Below are 25,968 nucleotides of genomic sequence, written 5' to 3'. Positions count from 1 at the left end.
GAAAAACCAGTTTGTTTAAATTAATGCAAGAAGAATAAAGGCAAATCTAGCTTAGCCTATAAATTGTTATGATTTGACTTTCTTTGTATGGTGAAGTTAAAATGAAAATGATAACCATGCCTCGTAATCTTAAACTAGAACTTAACCTAAGGGCACACAATATAGGAAAAAAGTTATTGTCCATGGCCCAACTTTAGAAATGGAATCCCTTGATATGGGTGCAATTTAAATAATGTGTCCTTTTGCATATTTGCATGGAGTGATGTTTTCAGTTTTACAAGCATGCAGAGGACAAACAGGATAGAACAATATACATACTCATGCTTTATCATCTGAATATCATGAAGAACAGGGTTTGATGAAATCCAGTTCTACAATTCTACAAACTTACAATGCAGGATACCTGACCACCTCATCTGATGGGCTAATTAATACAAGATAGCTCAGTTTTGGCAAGGTGACCACAACCAAATGTGAACCTCTGGCCTCATTCTTCTGTTCCCCGCAGCCTTTCATGGTTCTATTCTTGGCCCTGTGCCTCCTGTCATCGTCAAGCGAAGCTGCTAATAAAAATGGGCACACTGAGGGCTGGCCCATATACTTTTCTTGTTGCTGCTGCTTTGTCAAACTAGTATAAGAGATTTTATGGCAGAAGAGGCAGAAGTCCATTCCCTTTTTTCATTTTGTTTTAGAGACAGGGTCTTGTTCTGTCTCCCAGGCTGAAGTGCAGTGGTGCCATCATAGCTCACTGCAGTCTTGAACACCTGGGCTCAAGCGATTCTCCCACCTCAGCCTCCCAAGTAGCTAGGACTACAGGTGTGTGCCACCACACCTGACTTAGAATTCCCTTCCGGTGGCTGGCCCTGGGTTCCTGCGGAACATCCTGCACGCAGCACACATGCAGAGTGCTTTTGTGCAGCTTTCATGAATGGAGGGGCAGCAGGTGCTCTCCTGGAGGTTCTGATGTACTTATCACAGGATAAACAGATTGAATGAAAGAAATGCTATATATCTGACAAACCTCAACTCCGGCCGTACTGAACAATCCCAAGGAACTTGCAACTGTCACAATATGACCATGATTAATCTCCAGCATCGTAGGAAGAAAAGCCTTAGTGGTCTGAAACAAAGTTAGATTCAAGTTTTAGAACTGACATCATGAATTTCATCTAAAACCCAATCCAAGATCACAAAACAAATTTTTATTCACATGATGTTACATTTCCCAATTCCTTTACAAATATTTTACATTTATCAAAAAGATCTTTTAATTGTCTGGTTAGCTTAGCACTGTATCATCAGCATGGCAGCCCTATTATAAGTCATGACCGACAAGACTGTAATGTAAGAGCTTTTGTGGACAGTGTCTAGAGATGAAAAGAGAGCCATTGGCAGAAGGTTCTTAATCACCTTTCAAGTGACAGTTATCTGCTAATTTAAAGTACTCCCAAGCCAGAGATTTGTTTCTGCTCATGACACTTCAATGCAGCTATCTCATGGTTTGGAAGGGACCACAGCCTACTACAAACATTGCCTTGTATTAATGTGTGCCTTGTGGTGATGTCTACATAGTAGTAGACCCATCAATGAAGAGATACTCCAGCAGTGTGCTCTGGAATCCCAAGGCTTACCACCAAAGTGAACTAGCAGGAGACAAAGTATTTTAGGATGTAAAAAACAGGGTAAATTATAGAACTATTTTTGTGAAAAACATATTATAATGCCAACTGTACACTGACAAGAACGTGTATCATTCTGAACAGTCACATTCCAACGTGGGTTTCATTGCAAGGACTCTGCCACAGATGCAGGTGACTGGCCACACAGTGAGGCAGAGTGTGGCACATGTTCCAGGGTGGGGGACCCAGAGGCCCTGGAACGTGTGCCAGAAGTGGCACAAAATCAGAGGCGGCGCTGATTTCTTACTCACTAAACTCTTTTCTTTCTAGCTCGCTTGTCTTCAAAATGCAAGGCTGTATCAGACAAAAAAAAAATTACTTCAAATTGCTTACAATGATCTATTAACTACTCTACCAGGCTCCCAACAGTTTTATAACCTGCTTCTTAAAAGAAAGCAGCGAAGAGCAATCTGTCTACTGCTGAGTTATCTCCTACTGCCAGCACAGCTTCCCATGATTTATGAAGTTAAAAAAACCCACACAACCAAACAGAACAGACTTAAGGAAGAGCTGCATTCCCTTCTCAGAGGATTTACTGGCTAAGGTATCACTGAGTTTTTGCATGAAACCTAATTTGGGTTTGTGGGTTTTTTTGGGGGGGGGGGGGGTGGGGTAGGGGGACAGGGTTTTGCAGTGTTGCCCAGGTTGGAGTGCAATGGCATAATCATAGCCTCAAACTCCTGGGCTCAAGTGATCCTTCTGCCTCAGCCTCCCGAGTAGCTGGGACTACAGATGCATGTCACCATGCCCAGCTAATTTTTAATTTTTTGTAGAGAAGGGATCTCACTATGTTGCCCAGGCCAGTCTTGAACTCCTGGGCTCAAGTGATCCTCCCATCTCGGCCTCCTAAAGTACTGGGATTACAGGCATGAGCCACTGCCTTTGACCCTATCTAATTTGTTATAATTTTTGTGTGTAAAGATTGAAAACAGCAATTCCATTAATTCTGATGTTTTTCTATGCTCCCATCAATTATTCATAGAGATGCCACATGAATTTTTGTGAAGTATCCCAAGGTCTTCCCCAGTCATCATGCAGCACCCCAGTGCCAACTCACACCGTTTGAGTTTCCTCATCAGTACCCATGAAATGCTTATTCTCACCTGTGTCATTTGACCCAGGAACTCTTCTGATAATCTATCCCAGACCCTTCCTATGTAAATCAAAGTGTAATATTCACCACATATTTATATAGTCTCATACTTTTCAAAGTGCTTTATGTCACTGGAGTCTCCTAATAATTCTTTATTGAAGGTAGTTAGGGTGTTAAACCTTTATCTAATATTATTCTAGGTCAGCCTGACTTTGTCTATATTTCTGTAAGACGTATAAGTCAGGGGCTGGGCGTGGTGGCTCAAGCCTGTAATCCCAGCACTTTGGGAGGCCGAGACGGGCGGATCACGGGGTCAGGAGATCGAGACCATCCTGGCTAACACGGTGAAACCCCGTCTCTACTAAAAATACAAAAAAAAAAAAACTAGCCGGGCGAGGTGGTGGGCGCCTGTAGTCCCAGCTACTCCGGAGGCTGAGGCAGGAGAATGGCGTAAACCCAGGAGGCGTAGCTTGCAGTGAGCTGAGATCCGGCCACCGCACTCCAGCCCCGGGGACAGAGCAAGACTCCGTCTCAAAAAAAAAAAAAAAAAAAAAAAAAAAAAAAAAAAAGACGTATAGTCAGTACCATTCACCTTAATACGATTGTATGTTTTATAGTGTTTTGATTTTGATTGTCTTATACTTATTTGTCTGACTGTTCCAGACTAAGCTGGAAGACCCAGATCAATCTTCCAAATATTAAGGGAAAATTACTTTGCTACACAGAGACAGGCACTGTGGAGGAGAGCTAGTGATACGGTTTGGATCTGTGCCCTTACCCAAATCTGATGTCAACTATAATCCCCAGTGTCAGAGGTATGGCCTGGTGGGAGGTAAGTGGACCATGGGAGTGATCTTTCATGTATGGTTCAGGACCATTTCCTGGTGCTGCTCTAGTGATAATGAGTGAGTTCTTGTGAGATCGGGTTGTTAAAATGTGTGCAGCCCCCACCCCCACATACCCCCTCACTTCCTCCTGCTTCCGCAGTGTTTACTGCTGTACCCCCTTTGCCTTCTACGATGATTGAAAGCTCCCCGAGGCTTCCCCAGAAATGGAGCAGAAGCCTCTATGCTTCCTGTACAGACTGCAGAACCATGAGCCAATTAGACTTCTTTTCTTTGTAAATTACCCAGTCTCACGTATTTCTGTATGGCAGTATGAGAACAGACTAATACAGCAAGTGAACCCACTCCTTATTACTGCATTGCCCAAGTACAGTGCTGAGGAAGAGAGACACATGTTTCAGCTTGATTGTATTTCTTTGTAGTAGTAAAAACAGAAAGAGTAATTATGACAGTAATTATTATTTTGATCTGTTACCAAAAAAAGTAAAAAACTGGTACTTCAGGTTATTATGGGTTCAACTTTAGGCTCTATAATTTATACATGGGTATTATATCACAGAATTGAAAAAAAGTAACATCACAATGGAGTTTATGTATTCCAATCTAAACTAGAAAACAGCTGGGCACAGTGGCTGAAACTTGTAATCCCCAAGCTTTGCAGGAGGCTAAGGCAGGAGGTTCACTTGAGCCCAGGAGTTCAAGACCACCCTAGGAAACACTGGGAAACCCTGACTCTACAAAAAATACAAAAAGTTAGCCGGGCATGTACTTGGTTACCTGACAAATCTGAATCACTCACTCACATGTCCACTCTAACTCGAGCCAGCGGCTGGGTCTGACTAGAAACTCAGACATCATAGCAGGTTGGCTCTAATGACTTCCCTGTATTCACGTGCTCTGGTCTTGCCTGCAGGTGTTAAATGACTAATCCAGATCCCCAGCACCACATCAAGGTAGGTGACAGAAGATTAACAAGTTCCTAACTGTTCTTTAAGTGTAATTTGTTGCAAGGTTTTGAAACTGATTAATGTCCCCTACCCATCTTGCCCTGAAATGAATCCGGTGGTATTAAGTTATATAAAATAGTTCCAGTTTCTCCATAAGGAGGGTACTATGGCTGCATATTCTAAAAAATGTGATTTGGGGACACATTTCCCCCTGTGGGACCCTCCCCCCACCCCCAAATTGTTTGAAGAAGAGTTAAGCTACTGGTTTAAAGGAAAAGGAAACAAAAAAGGGCAAGGGGGACAGAGAGAGAGAGAAAGAGAGGAGGAGGGAAGAGAGAAGAAGGAAGAGAAAGAGAAACCAAACAATCCAGATATGGCTATGTGAAAAAAATCTTCTCCAATTGTGGGCTATAAACATTTGGGGAAATACATTCCAGTTTTAAAGAGTAAAGTATGACACAGATTGGCTTGTTGTAATATGAAGCTTTCTTTTGAAAGGGAGATTGCTTTGCTTTGTAAAGCACAGGTGGGTCAATGTTCAGTTTAAAACGTGATTTCTTTGCCTAATCAAGGACAAGTTTGGCCTTCTGTATAAATTAAATCCAATGTATCTTTGCATTTTCTACATTTTAAGACAAAGATCCATATTCTTTATTTGAAAGGCTCATTAATTATAGGCAACACTGCAATTACTATAACAACCACTCACAGCGTCAACAACCACCAAAGAGCTGCGCGGAGGGAACTGAGAGGTGAAGAAAGCTATCTAGGGCCGCTAATCAGCCTGAGATCCCAGACAGCTTGTTTCTAAAGCTGGTGTCAAACATTTACTCAGCTCTGCTCTGTGTCGGGCAAAGGCAGGCTTGGGGTAGGAGCACCCACATGAGGACCACTCGGGTTTCTTTTAAGCCTGTGCTCAGGTTCCCGTGGAGCCCAGTACACGTGACTGAGCACGAAGGCTGTTAATCATTTCCTTTGCTGCCTGAATAGAGGCGAGCAATTACTCCAAACTCCTGCCTTATGTCTGGGGCGCATTGTTAAACAAACTTTGATCAACATGAATTCTATTCCATACTTTGCAAGAAAAATGCTATAGTTGGGTGACTAGAAAGCATCACATTTTCAGGAATTTTCCCAAGTAACCTGACTAGTTTTCTTTTCTAATTACTCTTGCCCTCAACAGTCTGGTAGATGACATTTGAGATAGCACAGCATATTCTGTCCTTGACACTGCTTGACAGCACAAAGAAATCTGGCACTTTGCAATGAATTATTAATGTGCACAAATATTGTAGCATGTATGAGGTAGAGACCAGCAAAAGGTGAAGTGCTAGTTGCCATGACACCAGTCAGTTCAAGCTAAGGTTCATAATCTTTAACTTTGTCTCAAAGAGTCGTCAGAAGAACACAAAGGGCAAATCTGAAACACACAGCCAAACGGCTTCAGTATAAATTAATGCCTGTGAGGCATGGGCGGATCTGAGAGGGCAGCACAGATAATTTGCTGACCAATAGGACTGCTGAGTTATACCAACTATAAGGATGGATAGATTAGGAGTTATCATCTAGTAAAGGGGTCTCCAAATGCAGTACATGTGATCAGTCTCCAGAGTGAGCTGGTACCCATGCTGGTTGGCAAGGTTTGCTAGATGCTAACTGTAAGTCAGAGAATTGCACTCTATTGCAGCATCCTCTTGCCTGTCTAAAAAACAGAAGATGACATCAAGTTCTTCTGCAGGAAAATATGGTTGACTCTTGATCTAGGGGGGGGTCTCAAAGTCAGTAACCAATATGTGAACCAAGAAGTCTACAGAATTTAGAGTTGGAAGGGGCCTAAGGATTTTCTTATCTGCAAAAGAGAAAACTTTTAATAACTGACTTTGTCTATTAAGTGTGGAGCTAGAACTTTGATTACCATGATTAATTTGATCACAAGATTCCAATATCATAATCTGCTACCAGCTGACGGGGTTGCTGTGTGATTAAAAAAAAAGAAAAAAAAAGGAAGGACATTCAAACGGACACTGACATTCCTATGAAATATGCTTAACAAGTCTAATATCTCCTTAGCTCCTCAGGGCTCCTCTTCAAAGCACTGGGCACGTTGAAAGATAACTGTAAAGGTCACATTTGTGATATAAGCAAGAACTTCTTAAACAGACGGGTAAGTAACTGCACATAGACGTGACATGTCATAGCTCGAGAAATCTTTTAAAGTAAAGTTTACGCCAAATTAACTTCCAACAGCTCCGACTCTCCAGACCATTACTGGTACTCTTAATGACAGACTGTGCAGCCCAGAGCCTGCAGCTGCAGTGTCAGGACAAATTAGCCTAAAGTGGAACAAAAGTCAATGTGAAGAAATGTGGTATCCGGCAAAGTCTGACTTTTGAAATTCTGAGATTGATGACATTTTAAAGGTGTAGGTACAACAGAATGTGTTTTCCATATTTGTAAGCAATTCTAGGTTCCTGAGCACTAAGAGAAAAGGAAAGTTAATTTCTCACCATAGGAGAAGGCCTCATTATTTTTGTGCACATACACGACTGTCCTGTGATCAATTCAAGAGAAGGTATCTTTTAAAAGAATGGTTTCATTGAAATGTTTATGTCTCATTTGAAATCCAAGAAAGAGAGTAGACATTCATTTCCAAAGAGGACCATAAATCATATAACGCTGGGAGAAAGGTCACCACCACCAGCACAGTACAGTTTTCTCACGTATGCTTAAGTTTTTTCAGAATTTCCAAATATTAGCATGATATAAACTTTGAATAAAAAAGAACACCATCAAGACTCCACTGAACAAAGAACGTCTGACCGGAAATGCTTACGGCACCCATCACATGGCTGGGCAACTTTCCTCTACTGTTCCACCCCTTCTGCCTGCGCAGCTGCTAGGGTTAACTTATCTTCATCAGAATCACAAAGGAACACTCTCCCACTTATTTACAAGGCTAAAATGACATCTGGTGGCGCTCTTCTCTGAGAACTCAGTCACTGTTCCTGGAAAATGATTCAAAAACACAAACTTTTGCGGGGCAACTGTAGGAGTATTCTTGTGCGTGTGGTAAGTACTAACTGCTGATGTTGCTGAAATGTTCCACTAGTCCCTGTAGCCTCACAATGTTTTATTCATTGTCCTGTGATCAATTCAAAAAAGCCATCTTTTAAAAGAATCGTTTTGAAGTGTTTATCTTTTATTTGAACATCCAAGAAAGAGTAGGCATTCACTTCCAAAGGAGACCATACATCCTATCATGGCCTGAAGGTGCTTAAAATACAGTGAGCTGTGTTAAAGTTAACAGGATACATCATTCGTGTGTTCAAAAATGTAAAATGGTGACATACTACCAGCTCACCTGGGTAAGGAAAATATGGCTAAAGTACCTCTAAAGGTATCTATTTATTAAGTATACTGACCAAACTTTAGACATTTTACTTTGACCGTAGAAAGTATTATTTGAAAAAAAAATCTTCATTACAAAATTGTATCTTTAATTAGGAAGTAAAACCTACATCTGTATTTGCTAGCAGTACCAACTTTAAATATTCTAGCTGAAGCTGACAACAGAAATTCTAACATGCATATGTTGTTGCATAATAGCCTCTTTTTCCTACTTGGGTATGTTTGTAGAGACAGAAAGGTCTCCTGACCAATTGTGCAACAGAGCCCCAAGATATTAAGCCTGGAACTACTCTCTCAGACTTAACAAAATGTTCATCTTAATTTCTATCACACTGAGACAAAACATTCACTCTTTAGATAATACAGGAGAGACTAAAGAACATGTCATAATAGTCAAATTTGCGCCAATGTTAAATCTATCCTTTTAAAAACATGTATTATTGTGAGGCCACCAGGGATTAGCGTAACATTTGAACAGAATCAACAGTTAGTACTCAACACCCATGCACAAGAATACTCCTACAGTTGCCCTGCAACCAAGAAGCTAATAAAAGAGCCAGGCTTTTCAAATGAACACCTCGATGATGACACCATTAATTATTCAGCAAAAATAAATGCTTCATTAACTTGTCTTCACACTGTTAAAGGATAGGATGAATTTACCTCAAGGCAGCAACTCAGATATCAACATTCCCTTACATTTTAGAGCTCACTATGCAGAAATACCAGAAATAAGGTGACTTAAAACTCAATTTGTCTGTAAAATACACTGGCCTTTGGAATCCAGAAACCCACTTGGTCCTGACTGCCATTACTTAACCTTCCTTTTGTTACTTGACCTCTCTGGATCTTGACTGAATTCATTTGTGAGACAAAAGAGGAGATCTCCAAAGTTTTTTCATCTCAAATATGTTACGATTTATATTCAACAATTATTTTTCCAACTCCTACCACACACCCCAAATACTGAGGTCACGCTGAGGTATTATTTGCCTAAGACTCTCGTAAATGACTCAATAAGGGATCAACTCCATTAGTGCAGTGGCCAGCATTGAGTGATCAGCAAAAATCTCATTGAGTATTTCTATGATGTCACGGCTGTGCCTTTTAACATAACTTGAATGTATGCCTCTTATCTATTAAAAAAATTACAAATTATTTGTTTGAAACAATCATCCTTTTTCTGTGTTTTACTTGAGTCCATGGAGGCTCAATGTGTTAAACAATGAATGCTCGGCACTGTTTCTGAAATGCTGTTTTCCCCGATCTTTCCCCTGCCGGGCCCTAGATGATCAAATGAGTGTTCAATGATCTCCTTAAGCCTCAGGCCCCTCCCCCTATTTAATAACTCTTTATGGAATAATGAAAATAACCCACAAAATTGCAGCCAAATAGCTTGCCAAACAACAGGCTGTCATTAATCTCTTTGCTTTGCCCCAAACTCAAATTGCATCTTAGAAATTGTAATAAAGACAGATCTTCCAAAGGGCAGAGGCTTCGGTTCTGCTCTAGTGACCAGTTAACTACTTCCATGACGCATAAACACATGCATGTGAGCTTAGCCACTGCTCAGGCCATCTGCAGTGGCAGACTTCCTAGCCCCTGTTCCAACAGCATGGTTCTCAATGTGCCCATGATCATCAACCCCTATAATTCCTAACTGTAAATAGTTTAAATTCTTCCCTGCTTTCTAGTTTGCTTACTGTGAAATCTTTAAAAAAATTTAAATCTTTACCTAAATGAAGGGTAAATATATTCAAGAGATTATTCTGTTTTTAAACATGCACTGCTAGAACTCAGAATTCACTCAACGTGTATTAGGGTCTATGAGGTACCTACATTGGGATAGGCATTGTTAAAAAACAAAAATAAATATTTGTGAACCTCTTAAAGGATTTTAAAGATTGCAGATGGCAACTTTCCTATAAATCAGTGGTTTGCTACATTAGAATCACCTAGGGAGCTTTTCCTCCTGGTGTTCAGGACGCATCTCAGACCAGTTATACCAGAATCTCCAATGGGAGAATCAGGCATCAGGAGGCAACGTCCCTCAGGTGGTTCCCATTTGGTAGCTGAGTTTGAGAACCAGTGCTCTAGAACAGCGTTTCTCGGCCGGGCGCGGTGGCTCAAGCCTGTAATCCCAGCACTTTGGGAGGCCGAGACGGGCGGATCACGAGGTCAGAAGATCGAGACCATCCTGGCTAACACAGCGAAACCCCGTCTCTACTAAAAAATACAAAAAACTAGCCGGGCGAGTTGGCGGGCACCTGTAGTCCCAGCTACTCGGGAGGCTGAGGCAGGAGGATGGCGTAAACCCGGGAGGTGGAACTTGCAGTGAGCTGAGATCCGGCCACTGCACTCCAGCCTGGGCGACAGAGCGAGACTCCGTCTCAAATAAAAAAAAAAAAAAAAAAAAAAAAGAACAGTGTTTCTCAATCTCAGCACCATTACATTTGGGGCTGGGTAATTTTAAGCCATAGGATTGCCCTATGCATGGAAGGATGTTTAAGCATCCCTGACCTCGCTCCACTAGATGCCAGTAGCAGCTCTACCAGTCTGACAAGAAAAATGTCTCCAGATGTTACCAATGTCCCCTGGGGGCAAAATCACCCACTTGAGAACTGCTCACTAGAAAGAACATGTACATTAGGAAAGGAAGTCCCATATACTCCAGTGATGATTTTCCCTTAAGCTTTCATTCTCATATTGTAATGACATTTTCCTAGGTTTGGAATATATTTGGGGCTGAAAATTGAAAACAAAAAAAAAGCCAACAACTTAAATCTGGACTCAAAACTTCATCACTTGCAGTTTCTGTACTTCAAACCACCACTCCACCATGAAATTAAGGACAATAATACTGATCCAACAAGTCTGATATATTCTAGCTACCTCACAGAGGAACAATATTGAAATGTAATAGAAGATCACACCAATCACTTACCAATCACAACTCTGGTTAAACCACCTAAGATATTATTACTAAATTATGAGAATTGAAAAAAGAAAACTTCCTTTTAAGGACAACAAATATACATGAGACACCATTCCTTCCATTATCCAGCAATACCACACAGTTCTTCACTGGCTAGCCCTGACTTTCTGCTGCGGTGCTTAGGACAGCTGTGAAAACTCCACCCTGGGCAGAGCAACCAAGAGGAAGCATGAGCTAAAGGGCACCTGGACTCTTCCTTTCAGACACTGGACCTGAATCAAAATTTAAAAAATAAACCTAGATCAGAGTGGGCCCCAGAGTGCGCAGTCTGACATCTTCCTAGGTACAAGATTCCTAAAGGGCTGGTTAGCTCAGGAAAAAAAAAAATTGTGTGTGCGTGTGTGTGTGTGGGTAGGGGGGAGATGGAACATTGAAAAAGTGGGAAGAGTAGTTCCTCTTCAAACTTTGACACATATGCACGTAGGAATCACCTGGGCTCTGAATCAAATGCAGACTCCGATTCAGTAGTTAGGTTGTGCTGCTGTGGCTGCTTGGGACCACAAGCCAAGCACAAGATTCTAGAGTGAGCCTGAGCATTTATCAGGTAAAGTCTGGTTCAAATCAACTCCAAGAGCCCCTAGTATGAATGACCATGGGACTTTGTAGACTGACTCTATGTCTATTTGCCTTGGATCCACTTTTAGCATGAGCAAGCCACCCAATCCCATTAGAACAAAGTTTATAAAGAAGAAACCTAAAAGACTTCAAATCCTCCCCACCACATCCACAGAGGCTTTGAAAGCTTATCTTTCAAGACAGGGACTGTAGACTCCATCATCCTCAGCACTTCCCTCACTAGCTTTCCAACTGTACCTTGGACAAGTGAACCATAGTGGCTTTTATACTCTGGTAAGCCTCATTTAGGGAAAAGTTACCCCTTTATAGATCACATGCTTGGACCATAAGTTTGGACACTACCAGTGGCCCAAAGTGCACAATTTTGAAAATTCATGATTAACATTTCAAAGGCAAAGCTTATGAAGCTATCTGGAATTCTGATCCCAGAAGAATATTATATAACAGAATAAAGGTTTTACATTTTGTTAGGAGATAAGCTAATGAAATGATCTAAGCTAAAACCACACTTAACTGATATTTTGGTACCAATTGTTAATAGAACTTTGTTCAGCCAGTCCTTGTAGAAGAGCTCTTTCCATTCGTGACTATTTCTGTGTCCAGTTTGTCAATACTGATATGCAAACTAGGAAGAGAAAGAAGGAAGCTGGGTGACCAAGGATGCACTACACTATTCTCAAGGAAATAACTCTCTCCAATACAAGCTATGGAAAAGTACAGAAAAGGCCCAGAAACACACAAGTTGGGCTTTGGTAATAAAATTCTAGTACAGTATTGGTTCTTCAGGCTTGAATTTTACATGCTTGTCTAATCTACAGAGCAAGCTTTCTGGGGATATTAAGCTAGGGTTAATCAGTTATTGCTAAACTAACCATGCTAACAAAAAAATCAACATTTGAAGACTAATTCTTATACCACAGGGCAAAACCCATAAGTGACTCATAGGAAAATCTACCTACTGTACCAGGAGCTTTGAACTTGTAGCCCACAGCTAAGTATTTGTACAGGCTTTAACCTGGAAGCCTAGGCTGAGGGTTTGGGTCCTAGCTTCTTCCTTCCCTGGCAGTGACCTTAGGGAAGTCCCTTCACCTCTCTGGGTTTGTTTCCTCGTCCATAAACATGAGGATAGTGGCTCTACTTAATTCAGAGTTGCTGTGAGGCTCAAATGAGAGAAGTGTTTATGAAAAGGCTTTGTAAATTTAAGTGCTATAAAAAAGTTCAGTAAATGTACACAAGGCTCATTAAGCATATATTTACAGACTATTTTTGTTATAAGTGCTATCTATTTTTGGTTAGGTTTCCTCAAGTTCCTGCAAGTCCTGGTTCTTACTATGTATGGCTCCCAGTCCTTCCTGCCCTCCATGCAGTGCCAGACCATACTTTCGGTTAAAACACAGTATCTGACCTAAGAAAAGAAGTCTCAAAAACATTGCTAAGCAGTTGCTTCAGCTGCCTAGTCCCTTTTATCCCGAGTCCTAGATGACGCTGGGAAACAACAAAACTTTCCAACACCACCTCCTTTCTAATTCTTCTTATTCAGTCCCATTTTACTATAGGCAAAAAATGACTGTTATAAATAAAAATTGCAACACTTTAACAGTCCAGCAAACATAATACAAATACAATACAAAATCATTTAAAAATAATTCATTACACCTTATGCTTATCTTTCCAAAGAGACTGTAGGACTAGCCCATGTAAAAAACCCTTAAGAAATCAGTAGGGGGCAGTATGTTAATTACAACTTACAGGTGGGAAAATTCAGGCTTTGAATTTTAAGTTTCATTTGTTCTCAAAATACCCCTGTGTTTACATAAGTAACACATGTTATTTTGAGCCCTATTGTTTAGGATAACACTAAGAAGCTGCATTATGTTAATATTCAAAAATTCCAGTACTAACCTATTTGAAGGAAAGGCAAGAAATTCACATTTTATGCAAGCAGCATATAAGAAATACCTGTGGTTTTTTTCCAAACCAAAAAATACAATGTTAACACCACTGCCACTTTTCACACATTTTTGTGTGATCTTTGAAAGTTTCACAGACCAAGTAATGTTTTGTTTCCAAATGTGAATTCATTGTAAATGGCTTGTCATTGTAAGGGGCTAATTTGACAGCACTCAAGGTTGTGGCAGTAATTGCCCTTACTTGTTAAATATTCTAGCAGCATTTGCTGCAGTGTTGAAAGTTTTACGATGATTATAAGAGGATATTCATTTTTTTCCCCCTGTGGCTCACTTCATTTTAGTTTCAGAGCATTTAGGAAAATGGTCCCTGACAGGTGTGAACTTCAGTTTTAAGAGAATTGACAAATAAAGTAAAAAAGACAAAAAAAAAAAAAAAAATTCAAGAATGAAATACACTGGGGAAGCTCTTCAAGTGAAAAATGTTAGCATTCCTTCAGACCACATGAAAAGGTGTGCATCCCCTCGCATCCCCTCCAGTACGGGGATGGCATAGGCTTGTATAAACCCAGGGATGCAGGTGACTGAAACTAGCCAGCCAGGTATGTCAAGGCAAATGTGACTGAATCCCAAGGCCATGCTCTGCCAGCCTAGGCTCTGAACAATGGTATCTTAACAGAACGATAATTCACAATACAGGGAAGCTTCCGAAGGCTACCTATTATGGGGACCAGCTGTATGCTTTAGAAAGAATCAGAAACCCCCATCTTCTGAGTTATTTCCCAATTATGTCTATATGGGGTCTCAGCCTAAAGGAGCTTCTAGGTCAGTTGATAGAATCTATAAGTGTTAGTTCTTTGAATACCTAACTACTATACTGTCTTCTGATATGAAAGATTAACACATTTTAATCTGATCTCTGGAGTTACAGGCTCAAAACATTGAACTTAACCCATTCAGCTGAGGCAGGAAATAGTTCTCTATTTAAGGACTATTAGATTTTGTCATACTCCAAAGATTAGTTACAAAAGACCCTTTCTCTCAGGAAAATACTGGTTCCATGTGCAGGAAATAAGATACAAATCCACCCTGCCAGTACACCCCCTAGTGGAACTTCAGCATAGTACAATTTAGGGGTCCAAAAACATCCCAGGTATTTAGGACTTTCCCAGGTCCAGTGGCTGTAACTCCACCATAATAATGTCTTCTACTTATTACTGAGCATACGAAAACAAGCAAGCAAGCAAACATAGCATGTCATCTGCACATTCATCCATATAGGCAGATATCTGAATTAGACACATGCAAATAGACTACTTATTATCATTGAAACAGGCTTAATTTTAGTTTCTGAAAAAACTAAAGCAGAAAGTTTAGATGAATTTGCTATTAATATTTCTCAACTCAAGACAAAACTTAAATGTAAAGGGGTTTCCTACTTAAAATTCTTCTAACTCTCAAGTGAGGCTATTAAATTTTCTCAAATTGTCATGGCTTAGATATATTCAAGTTACTAAAATCGATTCACTAGAATTTGCCAAAGATCTCGAAAATCTGAAGCATGATCAGAGTAAAAACAAATGTAAGAGAAGAGAATAAGCAGAGTAAGAGCAGTTAAGTATTAAACTATAGGGTTCGTAGTGACCCAACCCTGCAATGAATAGCTAAGGACTCTGCCGGGGCACTCTGCATTCAGCCTTTTTGAGAAAGCTATTCAGTCAGTGTTAGTGTTAGCATTAGCACAGGCTACACAATGCTTCCACTTTGACATATCCTATAGATTAATTTTTATTTGGGCAGATAATGGATAAAGCCTGGGATGTAGAAATAATGAAGCAGAAAACAACAAATACCAACTTTGCTTCCTTCCAGGAATTGAGATAAATAGCACAACTCACTCCATGATCAAACAAGGGCCATTCCCTGAGCTGAGAATTTCATGACTATTTTACAGGGACTGCCACCTTAATATATAAAAATATTATTAAGTGAACATGAAAATATTTTGAATTTGTTTTTCTCAGGAATAGTGACAGATTTTTTTTCTAAACTATTTAACTTCTGTCGTCTTCAAGTAAAACAGGACTCAAATGGCAGAACAGCCAAGCAGAGGCTCTTGTGTGAAGCATAAGTGTGTGCAAGGCTCTCTCCAGGCACAGTGAGGAGTCCAGCCCATCTGAAGTTTACAGTAGATGAGGGGATAAAATAGGTGTTGACCTGGAAAAGCAGGTGGAAATCAGCTTTGGAAGGCCCAGGATGCCATGCTAATGAGCCTGGACTTCATGCTGTGAGCAATATGGTCATACAAGGGTTTTAAGCAGGCAAATAACCAAATCAAGGCTGCTTAGATGATCCTAGCTTGGAAACCCAAAAGTGAACACAGGAAAAGAAGATCAGAGGCACTTTCAAGAGTCCACACAAGAGGTGATGGAGGCACACAGGAGGAAGTAGGAAAGGAAAGGGGGGATCAATCAAAGCACAGGGGCCCAAGAGAATGGTCAGGATTTAGGGACCCATGAATGTGTGCAGGCTGGAGAGGTGAAGATAATGCTGATGTTTCTAAGTCTGGTGACCAGAGAATGCAAGAAGGAGCAAAGAGGAGTTTGTTCAGTTTTGTGACATGCTGCTTTAAGAGAATGTGTGGCGCAGTCAAGGTAGTTGTGTGAACTTGGGAACTATCCTAGAGATCACAGTTGAAGCCACTGAAATAGATTACCCAGCTAGATGGAGGTTCTGAGAAGAGGTCTGAGCATACAAGACTAAACAGTCATTACAAGTTGGAGGTGGGGAGGCTAAAAGGATTCGGAAGGCACACAGAGAAGCACAACAAAGTGGGCTTATCATGGAAGCTAAAGCACTTGAGTTTCAAGGACACGGTCAAGAGGGTCACATTCTGTAGAAAGACGAAGCTGCACACTGGATTTGGCAATGAGGGGAGTGCTGCTGTTTTCTTCATTTAGGTTAGAAATGATGACATTGGTTATTTAGGAGTATTTTTTAAACAACAGAAAAATAGATACAGATTAGAACATATTGAAGATGTTGGAGAACTTTTTATCTGATGTAACGTCTGGTTCCCTATTCACACCAGCTACGTAAAGTGATATTTTATCATGTTATAGATTTTTATTTCTAGTAGCAACAGATTTGGGCCCAGCATGTAATGTATCAAATACAGAAACTCAACGTTCAATGAGCATGTGATCCTATTTTGTGTATACAGGTATACAGTCCCAGGTACCAAGCAGTTCCTATCAAAAGAGATGTTTTACTCAGTTTTCAACTGTGACTACAAAAATAAGATAAAATTGACCCCAGGTCAATTTACAACTCTGTTTAAGACATTGAAAGTACTTCTAAAGTTCAAACATTTTTATACATATGACATATATTTAATAACAGAAACCAGTTCTAGTGAAGACTTTTAAAAATAGGCCATGAATTCCAAGTGTTTAGTAGCTATCTTAAGATAGGAAATCAATACTCTCTATAAACTACTTAGTCTTACACCTATTATGGTAAGGAAGAAGAAATACTGGCCAAATATTTTTATGAATACTTTAGAAATGAATATAAGAAGCCTTGAACAAAACTAGGTTTCTGTAACCAGAGAACAGAGGAATGCAGTATGTGAGATTAAAAACCAGTAAATCACATAAGAACCTAAACATTAATGATGAGGGACCATTCATGAGATATTAGGTACAACCGCAGCACTAATGTCTTTAAGTGCTACATTACTCAGATCTAGCTGGTGGGCTTTTACTTTTCCTGGATAGATTTTAACTAAATAGACTTTAGACATTTGGATACAGATAAATGCTTAATTCAGTAATTAGTATTTTAAAACTGTGAAACCTTTTAAGTTAAGTGGTCTATTAATTAACTACCAATTATCTTGTCTGACTACCATATCAATAGAAGTAAATTACCTACTAGCTATTTGACAGATTTAGTCCTTTACCATGCAAAAATTCTTCAGAATATAAAAGGCCTGGAGTTAAATGCTTTTGCTTCCCCCTTTTGGTTAATCAGGGATCAATTTGCTGCTCACGTATAAAGGCCAAATGCAGCTCTTTGGTCAAAAAGGATCTACAGATAAACTTTGGCTTTTAGAAATAGCAAGGTAAGATTCTGTTCCTCTTAAAAAATACACAAGTAAAGCAATGTTAGTATTTTGAGGGAAACATGGGTTTGTATGGAGACCAACTTTCCATATTTCAAAGTAGAATACAGAGAGGTATTTTTCTTTTCCTTTTCTTGAGACAGAGTCTGGTTCTCGTCACCCAAGATGGAGTGCAGTGCTGCGATCTCAGCTCACTGCAGTCTACAACCCCTGGGCTCAAGCCATCCTCCTACCTCAGCCTCCTGAGGAGCTGGGACTACAGGCACATGCCACCACACCCAGCTAATTTTTGTATTGTGGTAGAGACGGGGTTTCACCATGTTGCCAACCCTGGTCTTGAACTCCTGGGTTCAAGCAATCCACCCTCCTCGGCCTCCCAAAGTGTTGGGATTACAGGCTCGAGTCACTGCACCCTGACCAAGAGAGGTATCTTTCAAGTTTTTACATCTCACCCAGATACAGACAGCCCACATGAATAATTTCTTTGCTAGTGTTAAAGTGCATGATAGTGCATTCATTTTCCATGGTCTTGTACCGGGTGTTTCACAGTAGATTACGCTGACTTGAACCTACCCCAAATCTATCACTTGACTGGTGACCAGGAGGTTCCTTGGAGAGCTACTGGTGATGGAACAACATTGGAAGATGAAGTGTCACAGCAGACTGGAAGGCTGTACAGAATTATGCCAGGCTGAGGAAAGGCTTCCAAAGGGTACAGAAATGGTACATGGTTAAGAGGGAAGGAAAGAATTGCTACGGGGGTCCTCTTTTTGAGGATTGATCATTGGTAAATATGAATGGCAGTTACACATTCAATGTGAGCTTGATTCAAATAGGCATACCAACACCAGCCTTCTCAAGTCACTAGCCGCACACCAATGAGCAGAGTTCTAACGAAAAATAGTAAAAATCAGAACACATGTGGGACAGGGAGAATGGAAAGTTATGTAGGAAAGCAAAAGAAAATGTAAGTGATAACAAGGGTAAGACAGCCCTGTTTTGCACTAATGGTTTCACACAGCTTTAGTCCAACACAGTGTTCACCTTTTTCTTTCTTTTTTTGAGATGGAATGTTGTTCTGTCACCCAGGCTGGAATGCAGTGGCACCATGTCTGCTCACTGCAACCTTGGCCTCCCGGGTTCAAACAATTCTCCTGCCTCAGCCTCCTGAGTAGCTGGGATTACAGGCTAGCACCACCATGCCCATCTAAGTTTTTTGTATTTTTAGTAGAGACAGGGTTTCTCCATGTTGACCAGGCTGGTCTCAAACTCCTGACATCAAGTGATCCGCCTGTCTTGGCCTCCTAAAGTGCTGGGATTACAGGTGTGAGCCACCGTGCCCGTCCCATAATGCTTACCTTTTAAAACTTCAGAACATAGATCCATGTGAGTATTCTCTGAATAGGTTATCTTCTAAATATTTAAGCCTATTATTATCAAATATTTATTGAGTGACTTAAGAATAGAGTTTTGTTCCAGGCAGAGGAAGATGAAAGATGTATATAACAAACTGCCTTCAGACAGCTTGCCATCTACTTTAGGAGAATAACAAATGCTGTGAGAGATTAATGGAAAGAAAAGAAAAACCTCAGATGAGTCATTTAACCCCTGCTTCACTGGAAAACAAAGGGTTGAACAAGAAGGTCTCTGGATTCTTGCAACTCTAATATCCAAAAAGGCCAGAAGTGCTGCAGTGGGGAGGAAAGGTTATATTGAGACTTGAGCTACACCTTAAGACACGTGGAATGGAGGAAGAGGGTGTTTCAGGTAGGGGGAATAGTATGCAGCCTGGTTTGGGAGTGCCCACAGCTCTTCAGTGAAAGTCCACATGGTTTTCTATTTCACTCACTTTTGCTCTGAGTCAGGATCAAAATACTATTTGTTATTTATGAAAACAGATATTAACTGTTACTTAAACGTCTGGCTCAGGATGGTCTGTTCAAATGACTGAACAGTTCTTTTCTCCGCTGATGGACTTTTAAAAATGTATGGGGCAACTTCCGCACCCAGATACAGTAAAAAGACACACTCATTATTTTTTCTGGAAGGAAAACAGCACATGCCAATGTCAACACGTTTGGAAAGTTGCCACCAATGCTTCGCCTAAGAGGACTACTGGAAGGGAAGCTGAATTCAGGTGGCTCTTGTGACGCTCTTTAACCCCTGTTAAAAATTTCACTGTAAAAATTATACTGAGTTTTCCTTTAAATTTTAGTTGCTGAATCAGAACTTCTCAAAAGATTTGTAAATTTTAGCAAGAAGTCAGAAATTCCAACTCTAAAATGAATTTTCTGACTCAATATTGAAAATAAATTCTTAAGTTTAGATGCTTAGGGGAAAAACAGCTGGAGAATTCAGGAGCCTCCCATACTTTAATACAAAATGATGTCATTACCATCACGGCTTCCAAGAACTCCCTAAATTGTGTGGTTAAGCAACATCTCAAAGCACAGTGATGACTCTAGGAAGGTGCTATGCTCCTTCTTGGTATACAGATTCAGGTCCAGAATAATTTTCCTATTTAGAGATTTGATTTGACTTCCTCCTTATGTTAAAAAGTAGCCTAATACTAGAAAGACGGTATATCAATTTATGTGCATTTTCAAAGCTAAAGCTATGAAATTTTCCGTGCTTTACACACACTAAATCAGTACTCATTTTATTGGATGCCTTCCTGGAGCTGGTTCCTTGTTTTAAATATTTAACTGCAGATTGCATGGGGCTTCTTAAAAACCTGATTACATTTGAAATTTTACAATTAAGCAAAATAATCATGCAGAGAAAGTAGCCAAGATGACTAAACTTTAGAATACCTTGTGTAGGTAAAAGTTTACAGTTATGTAATCTTGCATCATCTTACTCAAAGATGATTGAAGAAAACAATCCCAGTCAGTGTCTGCGGTTCATAATGAACCTACTGATAGTGCTGTAACTGTTTAGGGCTGACTTAAATCAACTGCAGTTTTTACGGCAGCTTCATCTTTATCATTCTTCAAATATGAAAATGACACTCCACCTCCCACTTATGTATGTCTTTTATTTCAAATGGTAGTTGTTTTACTCAGGAGTAGTCATAAACACACAAGATTCTTGATAAATTCTATGTCAAGTTTATTTGGTTGGTCTGCCTTTTATTCATCTAACCCGTCCCTTTGACACCTGCTGCCTGTTCCTGGGGACCCAGCCACAGCCAGGACTTTAATTCAGTTCCCCACCCCCACTGAACACAACACACACCTACAGGCAAGCTGAAGTTCCCCCAACTGTATTTGGTGATCTCCTTACTTGTTCAAAACATATATAAGCTCAGGTCATTTATATATTCATTTCTAGAAGTTTGTAAATGAATTAAATAAAGTTCATGTTGGCCGGGTGCAGTGGCTTACACCTGTAATCCCAGCACTTTGGAAGGCTGAGGTGGGTGGATCACCTGAGTTCAGGAGTTCGTGACCAGCCTGATCAATGTGGTGAAACCCCACTTCTACTAAAAATACAAAATTAGCCTGGCGTGGTGGCGCATGCCTGCAATCCCAGCTCCTCGGGAGACTGAGACAGGAGAACTGCTTGAACCCGGGAGGTGGAGGTTGCAGTGAGTTGAGATCACGCCATTGCACTCCAGCCTGGGCAACAAGAGCAAAATTCCATCTCAAAATAAATAAATAGGCCGGGTGCAGTGGCTCACGCCTGTAATCCCAGCACTTTGGGAGGCTGAGGTGGGTGGATTGCCTGAGTTCAGGAGTTCGCGACCAGCCTGGGCAACACCATGAAACCCCATCTCTACTAAAATACAAAAAATTAGCCAGGTGTGGCGGCATGTGCCTGTAGTCCCAGCTACTTGAGAGGCTGAGGCAGGAGAATTGCTTGAACTTGGGAGGCAGAGGTTGCAGTGAGCCAAGATTGCGCCACTGCACTCCAACCTGGGCAACAGAGTGAGACTCCAACTCAATAAATAAATAAATAAATAAATAAAGTTCATGTTTAAAAATAAAACATCAAAATAAGCTTCTCCAAGAGCAGAGAAAAGGTTTGATGTTTGAGGTGCAACATTTGAATAAGTACTTCTAAAGCCAGATTAAGTTTTTAAGCAGTTGCTAAAAAACTAATGAGGTTTAATGTGACCTATTTAGGAGAAACAGTTCTTTGTTGTGTTCTATTAGAAGGCTAATCCGCCTATGGAAAAAAAAAAGTAGAATCCTATTTCTTTACTCCTTCTTTATTGAATCTTATTTGTCTACAAAAGTAAAGAGAAAATACCGTGAGGAAAAAGAGCATAAAGTGGGTCAGCAGTGTGCAGTTATAGGGAAGAGAGTCACACCTACCTTTACTGAAGACAAGTTGAACTGAAACACTGGGGTTACCTTTGCCCCTAGAGCAGCAGAAGGCCCTGCTCCCCTCCGTAGATCCTGACATTGTTTAATGACGAGAAGTGGACATTGTTTAAATCTCCAGCTTACCAGGTTTCACCACCTCACTTCCCTCTCTAGGGTCCTATCAGGGTGATATTCGCGAGGCACTGTCTAACCCAAGAGAGTCCTGAGGCGTCCTCCAACAGGAAGATGCCCTGGACCCTGTGGATGGTCAGGGGATGCGAAGTGACTGCCAGGGTGGCCTGGCCACTCCCAACAGAGCACAAATGTTGATTTCAGAATCTTTGGCACTTTCCAAAATGTGGCTGAGCAGTAATTTGGAAGCCTAAATCCTGACTTTAGGAATTCATAAGAACAACCAATGTTTTATAAACTCAACAGAAAGTAAAATAAACAAACCCAGGGTTTTACGCTCCCTCTTGTTATTTTTATGGCAATCTTTCAAACTAGTTCAAAATGTTCAATCCTCTGCCCTCTCAAAAACACTGAGTTGGGGGGTGGCGGCGGGGGCGGGGGGGGCGGGGGAGACAAAATGACTAATAGTAACCAGCATACACTGCAGTTTACCATAGGTAAGAGCTAAGGAGATCTTGTGGTGAAAGAGTACAGGTTGCTTTTAGGCTGGCACTGAAGTCTCTCTCCTTCCCAACCTTCTCATTGAGGAGGGCCCAGCAAAGAAAACAAGGATGTTTATATTTACCCAGAAGTGTGCATGGCAATTGACCATCATGGTTCTCTCAATGAGCTCATCAGGACATTCCAGAAGGTGATGACCAGAGACCACACCAGCATTATTGACCAGGACTGAGACTTCGCCAACCTCCTTGCGGACTCTTTCAGCCGTCAGGTAGACATTCTCCCTCTTCCCCACATCACAGGTGTAGGTAAAAACCTGCAAGTTACAGTGGGGCAGAATTTCTTCCTCACCATTCCCAGCTGTCCTCAGAAGTCCAGATGAGGAGAAAACATGCAAAAGAGAAGGGAGTGCAGAAAGTGAGTCACATGGCGATCAGTAGGACAAAGATCACACAAAACAAAAATACTACAGTGAGCTTCAAATTTCTAACGCTGCAAGGCTTGCCAACGACTGAGCTTTACAGCTGCCTTCCTCCCATGAAGTCTTTGGGAATTACAGCAATTTACTGGATAACTTTGCTTAGGGGAAAGTCATGTAATTGTGACAAGCCCAATACAAGTAGACCACATGGGATCAGCTTGCTGGAGCTAAAGACACCTGCAAAGAACTGATCTCAGCCCAGAGCTCAGAGAACAACACACACACACACTACACACTCCTCTTTTTTGGGGAAACAGTGGCCCAGGAGAAACAGCTCTTAGTCTTTAGTATGAGAACCCTCAAAATGGAAACTCACTTCAAGACTCACAAACCAAAACTGCAATTCATAATCTAAATTCATCCAAAGCCAAGAAATGAATCCACAATTTTTAATGAAGAAGTAGGGGTCACTGACTTGTTCTAACTGGGCTAGCTGACTCCTCTAAGAAGTACTCTCACAAATCAAGTTACAGGTAAATATGCAATTGTACCACATAAGAACTTGACAATTTAAAAACCAAAATCGGTATTCTGGAGAATGAATACCCTTATCTTTTAGGTTTTGGCAGGGAGCACAAAAATCTGTATTTGCTACCCTCCATACCACCAATGAAAATGGTACCTTTTCACCCTTAAATTAAAAACGCAGGTATCAATAAGTTTGGTGATAAATTATCAATACAGGGGAGAAGTGCCCAAGTCAATTTTCTCCGTACAGGTAAATGTTTTCCCTAAAAATGAAAAATTTTGTTAAAAAGCAAGAGCCATTATCAAATTTCCTGGACCAATATTTATGGTTGGTTATGGACTTTGCTTTGGCTTAAAAAAAAAAAAATCTCAGATTCAGGTTAGTTAATAAGTATTCAGAAATGCAGATTTCCTGGGGTGACCAAAAACATGCAAGAAATTTACAACGAAGCCTAAATTCTCCAAGAGCTTTCTCTTAGGAAGGAAGGCGTCTTTCAGTCACGCTCAGGGAATGTAACTAAAGCACTTATCGCTGGCGAAACAATGTAATTATGTTCCTCAGGCTAAACTTATAGTGAAATCGTCAATACTGCCCTCGTTTAAGGGGTTCAGACCACAGTAACACAGACACTTCTTCAGTCGAGTCAGAACTTCCCAAAGACGCTTCAGTTTCCCATCGCGCCGCTTCTAAGTCGGAGCGAGACATTTCTTTGGGATCCAAACCTGTGGTAACAAGTTCCCTCCACCTTCCCTACCCCAAAGGGCTTAGGAACCCGCCCCTGCCTCCGTGGTCCCCAAAGAGACCGAACCTCCGCAAGGACTGGGCACCTTCTCCCTGGTAATACAGAGGTGATCGCGTTCCTTTATCACGGAGCAAATTCCACTCGTCTCCCAAAAGACCGGTGGGGTGCTCCTTTCCTGCGCAGCGGGGCTGACCCGACAGCGGGGTTTCGGGGCCTGCCGTGGTAGGGCGCGGGGTGGAAAGAGGCTTGACCCAACAATGCTCCCGCGCGGGTCCGGGTTACCTTGCAGCGCGGCGGCGTCGGCCGCCTCCAGGTCGCGGTAGATGTGGCGCACCATGCCAGCCGTCTCCTCGTTGCTCTGCGTGTTGATGTCCCACAGCACCAGCAGCGCCCGGCGCCGGGCGAACTCCAGCGCGAAGAGGCGGCCCAGGCCGCTGCCGGCGCCGGTGATCAAGCACACCTGGCCCGCCACGCTCTTCTCCTTGGGCCGCACCAGCCAGCGCGCCGCGGCCAGCACGAACGCCCAGAGCACTTTGAAAGTGACCACGAAGAACTCCACCACGATGTTCATCGCGACGCCCGGGGCCCCGCACGAGCCCAGTGCCTGCGTCCGCGCCCACCCGGAGCCCGGCAGTCGGGCTCCCGGCCCCGGCGCACTTGTCACAGAGGCCGGGACGAGAAGGCTGCGCCCCGCGCCCGCCCCCGAGGTGCCCGCCGGGTTGGAGTGCGCGGCGCCGCTCCCCGCCTGCGCGGGGCCACTCCCGCCCGGGCTCGGCGCTGTGGCCCCGGACTGTGCCCGCCGCGGCAGTCACCCGGCTCGGCGCCTCCTGCCGGCAGCCGCCCGCCTGTCCCGCAGCGCCCGGCCGGCCGGCTCCGCTGCAGTGGCGGTGACAGCCGCGAGTTAGACGACTCGCGCTGCCCTCATGGCCAAGCCGCTGCCGCCCGAGCGTCCTCGGAGCCGGCGAGCCTGCTCTCTCTCACCCCGGGGGAGGGGTGCGCAGCGGAGGCGGCACGGGCCAGCGGGTCGCCACGGGAGTTGTCAACTCGACCCAAGTTGCGAGAGGGTGGAAGAGTGGGGTGCGGGGCGGCGGAGCGCCAGAAAGAGAAGACTCGCTCGGCGCAGGCGAGCGCTGCCCAACGCCTTGCAGCTGCCCCTGAGGGCTCGCGTCCTCCGGCCCTGCACTCCCCACGGCTGTCACTCGGGCACCGGGCTCCGCAGCGCAGCCCGCTTGCAAGTCGGAGCGCTCCGGGCCGGCTCTGAGCGGGCTCCACACTCCGCGCTATATAACCCCACGACCGGGAAGAGCCCGCGCCAGCCTCGGCATCGGCCCTCCCTCCGCCCGGCCTCCCCGCCCCCGGGCGCACCCCGCCCCCGGCCCAGCCCCCCGCCCGCCAGCCGTCCGCAGAGCCGAGCGGGGTAGCCCATCTCACACGGCCGTGGCCGCAACCTCAGCCCTCCTCGCACCTCCCTTCGCAGCTCACGCCCCCTCCCGTGGGGTGTCCCGGCCTCCGCCTGTCGATCTCGGCAGTCAGCACAGCCCCGGCCATCTTCCTCCTGCCGTCCAGTCCCCGCTGCTCCCTGGCTCGCCACTTTTCGTTAACCAGGGCACTCCGGACCGCCCCGCCTGCGATCAGGCGCTGCAGAAGACAGCCCTGTGGGCTGGCGAGACGACAAGGACCTCGCGGCGCGGCGAAAGGGGTGTAGTCTGCTACTACAGCGGCAGGGAGTTGGGAGGGCGGCCAAAAGTGACTTCGAA

The 25,968-nt window shown here is 42.8% G+C and overlaps 1 protein-coding gene across 1 annotated transcript in view; it reads right to left on the bottom strand.

The window, feature by feature from the left end:
* RDH10 (retinol dehydrogenase 10) overlaps window positions 1–25,579 on the bottom strand; it is a 30,652-nt gene extending 5,073 nt beyond the window's left edge. The window contains exons 1-3 of the mRNA XM_023184050.3: window positions 24,494–25,579; window positions 22,644–22,879; window positions 1,022–1,120 (exon numbers count right to left, since the gene is read on the bottom strand). Of these exons, the coding sequence (XP_023039818.1) occupies window positions 1,022–1,120; window positions 22,644–22,879; window positions 24,494–24,782 (624 nt within the window). The 5' untranslated portion in view covers window positions 24,783–25,579. The remainder of the gene's footprint in view (window positions 1–1,021; window positions 1,121–22,643; window positions 22,880–24,493) is intronic.
* Between the last annotated feature and the right edge of the window lie 389 nt (window positions 25,580–25,968).

Source organism: Piliocolobus tephrosceles, chromosome 7, assembly GCF_002776525.5.
Source record: "Piliocolobus tephrosceles isolate RC106 chromosome 7, ASM277652v3, whole genome shotgun sequence".
Taxonomy (NCBI): domain Eukaryota; kingdom Metazoa; phylum Chordata; class Mammalia; order Primates; family Cercopithecidae; genus Piliocolobus; species Piliocolobus tephrosceles.
The sequence above is the reverse complement of the archived record's forward strand: the minus strand, read 5'-3'. Positions and strand labels throughout refer to the sequence as shown.